We start from the raw sequence: 8,949 nt of genomic DNA, 5'->3' as shown, positions 1-8,949 counted from the left end.
GTGCAGTGTATGCAGACCACACACATCCCCCTAAACAGGACAGTCAGGTGACTTTGGTGGGCTTGGGATCAGGCCCTTAGGGAAGAGCCACTGTGAGAGATGCTAAAAAAGATACCCCCCAGCCAGCGCTCTCTAAGTGGCCCTGCCACCCTGTATGGAGCAGAGCAGAGCAGGGGTCAACAGGGAAGCAGTTTCTAAGAGCCCCCCATGCAGTTAGCGGTGTCCTCTCTTTGCATCCCTCCCGCTCTCAGACACCAGAGAATGGGGGGGGGTTGATTTTTAACTTGGGGGGTGGGGAGTTCTCTTCCCCCCGCCTCCCAATGGCTCAGCCTCCGCCCTTCCTCTCACCTGGCCCCATGCGCGCGAGCGCAGGGCGTGTCTTCCCGCGGGCTCCTCTTCGGAAAACCGCCCGCCCCTCGTCAGTCGCGGGGGGCAGGCAGAGCCGGCGGCGCGCTGCAGGGACCGCGGGCGGGCAAAGTTCTCTCCCGCCGCAGCACCATGGACAGCAGCCCCCTGGAGCAGCTGGACGCCGCCGGCTTCCTGCACATCTGGCAGCGCTTCGACGCCGACGGTGCGGGCAGGGAGCGAGCCGCGGGGTGGGGGGCGCTGAGTGTCGGGCGAGGCAAGGGGTCCCGGGCCTGGGAGGGCGGATGAGCTGGGCGTGGGGTGGCTTTCGGTACCTGGGCTGCAGGTGGCTGTGTCTGCGGGACTCCCTCGTGAGGTAGCTGGGGCGTGGTGCCTAGGTGTGCACGCCCCGGGCCGGCGTGGTGCCTGAGTCTATGTCACCTTGAGCTGGGGCTTCGTGTAGGTCTGTGGCTTACCACGTACTTCTGTGCTGGCCAGCCGTGGCTGATGTGGCCAGCGCCCCTGATAGCGCGCAGGCAGGTCGATAGCATTAACAGCCCCGTGCAGCAAGAATCAGGACAAATGTCCTCTTTGCACACCAACGACGATTTTTTTTAAAAAAAAATAATCAAGTACTTGCTGAGCATCCACCAGCACTGAGTAGCTGAATCAGTCCTTCCAGGAAATCCTGAATTTCCAAGGGTTGACCTTATATACATAAGGGGGGGGGGGGAGTAACAATAAACTTACCTTGCAGAGAATGCACTCAGAGCACAAGACATTTGTCTACTATGTTACTACTACCGCTTCTTTCTTCCTTTTGGCCAAGATCTTTGCAATATAATAAAGAAAAATTAAAAATATTAAAATACTAAGAATTTGAATTAAATATAACAACTCCCAACTTTAGGCGATGTGTCATAAGATAGGAAGGATGAACAGACTTATTTAGGAATAAAGGGAACATTGCCCCAACTTGGTACAATTTCTATAAACATAAAAATGGTTCTATAGTATGTAAGTTGTGCTTAGAGTTAGAGCAATAATTATGTCTGATCAATAATGTATGTTTTAATTGTGTTTAGACAATGGTTACATAGAGGGGAAGGAGCTTGATAATTTTTTTCATCATCTGCTGAAGAAACTGGGCACATCTGTAAGTACTTCCCAAATTACATGCATATGAAGATAAGCACAATTGCATTTTTAAAGGTTTTGTATTTTTTGCTCTGTGACTACTAGTTTCCTTAGTGAGAGCAAAGATAAAAGGTTTTATTTTCTCCTAGCAACAACAGGTGCTAGGAGAAACAGGTGCAATAACTCTACCAGTATTAGAGCTGTTTATTTTCAGTCCAACATCTGTTACTCACTCCAAGGTTATAATTTTGGCACAAACCAAATCTCCTCTTTGAAAGCTTGGAGGAAAATCTATTTAGATGAATAAAAATGGAACTAAAGCTCTTTAATACAGAATTTAGTCTTGGAGGGGAAAGTAACAAGTATTTATGCTTGATTCAAACCAGTGCTGGTTTGTTAATATGATCACTGACTTTGGAAATAAAACTACCATAGAACTCTTCCTGCATTAATTTTAACCAGTGCTTATGAAAAGTTATGCCTTCATTCTTAGAACTGGCTAAAGGATAATCATATGAGTCAAACATTATTGCTCATAAGATCAAGACTTGTGTATATTTGTTTGGTTTGGGTTTGGGTTTGGTTTTTTTGTAGCTCTGTTTCATGCTATTTATCAGTGCTTCTCATCTTATGCTGTCCACAAATCAAAATGTACAAAAAGTTTTATGTTAAAATCTCCCTTTCCCCTTTATCTTCAGTTCATACTTTGTCTTTGAATGTCACTATGTGCCAGAGAGAACTACTGCCACTGAATATATCTGTCCTAGAATTTGCACAACGATTACATTTAAAAAATTATCTTTTCACTACATGGTCAAATACAAGAAAAAAAAAGTCAGCATCTCTTAAAATAGAAGAAATGGACACAAAGCAAATAAATGTGAAGCAACTCCATTAAATAAAAACAGATAATAAAACAGGAAAAACAGGCTAGTTAAATCTGAACAGATTTCTGACTGCAACGTGCAAAATTAAGAATGGGGGTCTTATATACTCCAATTTGTAATTATTCTAAACAAAAAGGAACTTTTGTTTCATTTGCAAAAAGAATAGTTTTATTATGAAATATTGCTGGCATGTATAGAAAAGTCTATTTAGAATTTAGATAGAAATTGCATAAAGGCAGAGAGGATTCAGAGATGAGGAACGAGAATGATTATGGATATTGAAAAATTCATGTGAAGAGAGGTTGAAAAGACTGTGATTATTTATTTTAAAAAGGAGATGAAATTGAAGGCTTCCATTCTCCCTGTTTCATAACATAAGAAAAAAGGGCATTCAATGAAACTGAAAGGTGGCATATTCAAAACTGATAAAAGTATAATTTCACACAATGCAGATTTTGACTAGAACTCATTGCCATCGGATGTTATCAAGACCAAGAACCTAGCAATATTCAAAGAGGGATCAACATTTATATAGATAAGACTATCTAGATTTATAACAATGCTAAAGAAAGTATTGGAAGGGATATGAGACTTCAAGCTTCGGTGTTTAAGCCAACCTTTAATTATGAGGTGTTAGGAGAAGAATTTTATCGTGCAGATTATCTGATGTTTGCCTGCTGTGGGGTTTCTTGCACCGTCTTCTGAAGTGTCTGGTGCTGGCCACTGTAGTACCGGACTAGGTGGGCCATGAGACTGCTGCAGTATAGCAAGTCCTATGTTTCCGTGATTAGGTATTGCACACAGAGGTCTATGTGAAGTCTGTTTTGACTTGAAATAGGGCATTACATACCAAAACAGTAGTGCACAGAAACTAGCATGTACAGGGTTCATAATGAAACATATTTTTCCCTCTGTTCAAGAAGGTACATAATGACAACTCTCATTATTGCCAAAAGTTATATGTTCAAATGATTTAATTTAAATCAGCCTGCTTTTCCTTTCTGCATCTCTCATTTTCTATATCTACTGTTGCTATTATAAGAAAAAGTTTCACATAAATAAAAACCCTCTGAATTAAATTTAAGGAACAGATTATGCCACACTTACTCATATGGAGAGTAGTATCTTGCTTTGCACAGGAGTCTGAATGAAATCAGTGGGACCAGTAAGGGGCTACTTAATAGTGAGGGTGCCAGTATGTGGCCCTTAGACAATATGATCATGTGTTGACTTGCATCCCTTCCCCTGATATCCACCATTCAAGAAGGATGTTGACAAATTGGAGAAGGTTCAGAGAAGAGCCACAGGAATTACTAAAGTTTTAGAAAACATGCGTTAGATAGACTCAAGGAGCTCAATCTGTTTAGTGTAACACAGAGAAGTGTAAGGGATGACTTGATTACAATCTGTAAGTACCTACATGGAGAGCAAATATTTAATAATGGGCTTGTTGATCTAGCAGAGAAAAGTGTAACACAATCCAGTGGCTGGAAGTTGAAGCTAGACAAATTCATAATGGAAATTAGGCATAAATTTTTAATGGTGAGAGTAGTCTGGAACAATTTACCTAAGGTCACAGTGGATTCTCCATCCCAACATGACAATTTTTAAACCAATGTTGAATGTTTATCAAGAAGATATGCTCCAGGAATCGTTTCGGGGAAGTTCTATGGTCTGTGTTATAATCTGACCTCCTGTGTATGATCACAATGGTCCCTTCTGGCCTTGCAATCTATTGTCTATTTTCAATTCTAATTGTTTAACTAAGGGCAAAATTATCTCAAACCTGTAGGGCAGTATTCAGTCTCATTATTCTGCTTTTCCTGCCTGTGTGGATCTCCCATTGAGGCTACTGAGAAATACTGAGGCTGAGTAAGTCTGAGAGTAGAATTTTGTGCTTTGTTTGGAAGCTCCTCAGGGGAAAGGACTCTTAAGCATCGTGAGCATTGTAGCACTATATATGAATGACTTATTTTTGTATAATTATCATATAACATTATGTTTACCCACCGTTTTTCTTTCTGTACACGTCACCTATTGGTTAGTCTCTAAGGTGCCACTAGTACTCCTTTTCTTATCACCTATTCTGTAAATACTTCCTACTGATGTGTGAAGAACCCCTTCCCACAGTGGAAAAAGTCAAGGGTCCCCCTGGAACTATTTTTCATTACTCTAAAGAAACACCTGGCCTACTGATATCAGCACAGGACTGGGAGTTAGGATCTCTGCATTTTAATCCTAGTTTTGACACTGATTCCTTTTATGGGCACTTAACCTCTATGCCTCTTCTACACTCTGGTACAGAGAGACAATAACACTTAATGACATACCTTGCAGACACATTACAAGGATTAATTAGTTACTATTTCTAAAGTGCTATACAAGTGATAAATAACATTATCAGCTCTGGAAGTTGTCTCTGCTTGAATAGTGAACAGTTTCATAATTATATTTTTTCAACCTCCGCTCTCTAAGCTATTATTTTCCCCTAATGACCACTGTAGTCTGCAACTCTGTTATTTTTCCCAGCTACATCTTCGTCTGACATTAAATGCAAGGGCATCAAAGCAGCTGGGGAAACAATTAAAGACAGAGTCTATGAGCCACTTGAGAATCAGATTTGTGGATTACGATCATTGGGCAAGAAAGAGGATTCAGAATGTGTCACTAGTGGAGATGGGTCCAAACCAAAGTCTTGAATCTAAATATCTTTGAACTTTTGGGGGTGTTCTGAAACAAAGGAAGATATGAATTTTGCAAAGGACCCCTAACTGTATAATGGGCCAAACCCAATCCCAGGTCCAACCCCCTTTTCCTTATCTAAATTTGAAAAGCTATCAGGTCACACAGTTCTACCATAACTCCTTTGATTTGCAAGTAGATGTAGCTTAATGGTCCACTTCACCTTGAATTGTCCCTTGAAATACGTTACCTACTTATGCTAAACAATCTCTTCAAACCTTGTATTTAACAGTGACACTTCAAGTTAGTTTCCCAGGGCTGAAGAAGAGCTCTGTGTAAGTTCAAAAGCTTGTAGTGACAGCTTCCCTTGTAACTTTTAGCCCAGTTACTAGCGTATTCATCTGGATGTGGGAGACCTGGGTTCCATGTTCCCCCCTTCCCTTCCTGATGTGGAGCCAGGATCTGAATGTGAGTTTTCCCAGTTCTAAGGTGAGTGCTCTAACCACTGAGCTATGGAATAGTCTGATGTGGAGCTCTCGCCTATTGAAGCTGGTTCACTGTGGACAAATCGTTAAATATGCACTTGGCCAGAGAGAGAAGTGAAAGAAACCATAGTCCAGTGGTTAGGGCACTCACCTGAGAGATGGGAAACTCATGTTCAACTCCCTGTTCCCCATCAAGCAGAGGGGAGAACTGAACCTAGGTCTTCCATAGCATGGATGAGTGACCTAGAGGTTAGAAGGGAGGCTGCCTCCTCCTTCCCCCATCCATTGTGTGAGTTTGCGTGTACTCTGACAGTGCCTACTGAAGTGGGCCCTGTATACGACACAGGGGAGGGAACACTTAGTTTAAGGATCCTGCTGGAGCTTATGCTTGATGCTGCTGCCCTGCCCAGTGATGGGGTGCACTAGAGGAAGGGATTACTTGCACCATCTCAACACATTCAGGCTAGTGGACTCAGCTATGATATAGATGGCTGCACTTCTGGAGCACTCCTGTCCAGAAGCCTAAGCCTAGTGAAGCAGGGGAGGGCATAATCATGTTATCTCCTTAGTGCACCAGTCTGACTGGATGGACTCATGCCTATGCTAAACCTGTAGAATGATAGAGCACACTCCCCACAAAGCCCCAAAGGCATTATGCCTGCTCTTAGCCTCCATAGCCTTGTTGTAATTTTGCGCTTCCTCCCACAATTTGTTATTTCAAATAGATCCCTTAAGGTTTTCAGACATTAAGTAGTAAGTCATATGAATTAAGGCTTATATCCAAAATATGAACTAGCCTCAAAGCCACCCCAGTACTATCTTTCCTTTCCACTTTCCCAAAAAGTCACTGGTAGAAAAGAACATCACAGAATGACTGAAATCTGGGCTCTGGTGATTAGAGGAAACAAGAAGTCGAAAACTCCTAATTGAATGAAAACACCCTTCCTGTATCCCTCTCCAGACTAAACCAGTGGCCTATTAGCTCAAGCACCTCAGCAGATCTCAGCTATTGCATATGTATATTCATGTATATATTTGACATATCTTTTGTCAACTTTGACCGCCTGGACCTATTCCTTTTTCTGTTCCTTAGTTTTAAGGCAAGACATTGCACGTATTTAGAAGTCTCTGCAAAAACAAGCTAAGAATACTGTTGGGAACAAAAAATAGACAAAAATGAATGTTTTCTATATTCAAAGTCATGTCTAAAGAAGACCAGGCTAGAGAAAATAAGCAGAACAGCAAGCTTGTCAAAAGCCAAGCCACGCAAACTAAAAGGTGTAAGATCCTTGCTTGACCGATAAAGTCTGCTGCAGGAAAAAAACATTTCCCATGTGTGAACTGGTGATTGATATCGAAAGAGGAAGAGGAATGAGTGTAAATCCAAGACGCTGCAGCAGGGGTGGGCAAACTATGGCCCTCCAGATGTTTTAATCCGGCCCTCGAGCTCCCATCGGGGAGTGGGATCCAGGGCTTGCCCCGCTCCACGTGGCTCCCAGAAGCAGTGGCATGTCCCGCCTCCGGCTCCTATGTGTAGGGGCAGCCAAGGGGCTCTGCAAGCTGCCCCAGCAGCTCTCATTCACTGGGAACTGCAGCCAATGGGAGGCACCTGTAGACAGGGCAGCGCACAGAGCTGCCTGGCTGTGCCTCCATGTAGAAGCCGGCGGGGGGACATGCCGCTGCTTCTGGGAGCTGCTTGAGGTAAGCACTGCCCAGAGCCTGCACCCCAGACTCCCTCCTGCACCCCAACCCCCTGCCCCAGCCCTGATCCCCCTCCTGCCCTCCAAACCCCTGGGTCCCAACCTGGAGCCCCCTCCTGCACCCCAAAACCCCAGAGCCCACATCCCCAGCCAGACCCCTCACTCCCCCACACCCCAACCCCCAATTTCGTGAGTTTTCATGGCCCGCCATACAATTTCCATAACCAGACGTGGCCCTCGGGCCAAAAAGTTTGCCCACCCCTGCACTATAGTGATGGGGGGTATAGAAAATGTTAAACTAAATAAAGGGCCAAATTCTCCACTGGCACAACTCCCCTGTAATCACTGGAGTTATTCCAGTGGAGAATTTGGCCCAGTATATGCAGGAGTACATTACATTCCAACTAACTTTAAAATTTTCTAGTTTTAAATCTCTCTTCCTCTTTCTCTGGTAGTTTAAAATAAAGAAACCAATACATTATATTTTTTTAATGTAATATTTAAGGAACTAAGACTAATATAGAAAAGATGCTTGTTCTAAAGTTAAAATATATATTGTCACAGTGCAAGGCCACTGCATCAGTGTTCCCCCTCTATAGTCCAGTGAGAGCACCCACTCTCAGACCTTTGGCTCGCCAGTAGTCTCCTCTCTTGGGAAGAGACATGTGTCTCACTCCCTCCTGGCTGGGATTATTTCCTGGCTGCACAATTCACTGCCTGCACCATGAGTTCCCCAGCAAGTCAAACTGCCTAAGCAGGTCTGCTTTGTTTTTCTCCTCACAGGCTATAAAAAGCGTAATTGCCCACAGTTATACAATACCACACAGCTTTCCTAAGCAAGCATGGTTATTCTTAAGGTGAAAGCATTAGAGAAAATATATTAAAGTATTAAAAGAACTTACACCCATGCTAATTAGCTTACTAGAGATCACCCCCGAATCTTTCAGCCTCACCTAGGGCTTGTTCTGCAGCCATAAGTTCATAACAACTATTAGCTCAGAATAAGCGCACCTATGAATCTCAGAGTCAGTCCTACCGTTTGGGCCTCTGACCTTGTCCTCATGTAACAGGTGATCAGCAGACAAAAGTTCCCCTCCTCAGGGCAGAGCTTCAAAAGGCTGAGCTCTTGCATAACCTGAGGGGGTAACATTTGTATGCGCCTCCCCCTTGAGATTTCCTGGGAAACCCACTTAATTTTAAAAGTTCACATGGTTTCAAGTAGTCCTTTGAAGCTCATAACGCTTCCCCAAATTGACGTTAGTCATGTTTCCCGCCTAACAAGTTACATACAGTCCCACAATAATACATTAACATTTGCATTTTTAATACAGTAAACTCCTAAAATACTTAAACTTACTTCTGTAGGGTTTGTCTGGGATACTGCTGGAAGTTGCCATTTCTGTCATAGGTATATATGTCCTGATTTCCAGCATGACTTTAGTTCCATTTTTGTGCTCACTGGTTTTTTTTTTTTTTTTTTGAGTGGAAATACCTACTGGTTCGTTTTCCACCCACAATCAATTGTAGACAAAGTTGGTAAGAGCCGGTACACAGCCGACCGTACCGGCAGGGCCACTGATGATGGGGGCCAAAACGGGCAGCTTCTCCAGGGCCCGGCACTTTAAATCACCCACAGAGCCCTGGTGCTCCCGGCTGCCACCGCCGCTACTGCACCAGCAGCCAGAGCCCCAGGCCCTTTAAATCGCTGCCAGA

The 8,949-nt window shown here is 43.5% G+C and overlaps 1 protein-coding gene across 1 annotated transcript in view; it reads left to right on the top strand.

The window, feature by feature from the left end:
* The first annotated feature begins 396 nt into the window (after positions 1-396).
* The window catches only part of SCGN (secretagogin, EF-hand calcium binding protein), a 52,466-nt gene continuing 43,913 nt past the window's right edge, over positions 397-8,949 (top strand). The window contains exons 1-2 of the mRNA XM_084619137.1: positions 397-571; positions 1,431-1,501. Coding sequence (XP_084475263.1) covers positions 499-571; positions 1,431-1,501 — 144 coding nt within the window. The 5' untranslated portion in view covers positions 397-498. The remainder of the gene's footprint in view (positions 572-1,430; positions 1,502-8,949) is intronic.

Source organism: Lepidochelys olivacea, assembly GCF_965140295.1.
Source record: "Lepidochelys olivacea isolate rLepOli2 genome assembly, chromosome: 2".
Lineage (NCBI taxonomy): Eukaryota > Metazoa > Chordata > Testudines > Cheloniidae > Lepidochelys > Lepidochelys olivacea.
This window is presented reverse-complemented; position numbering and strand designations above follow the sequence as displayed.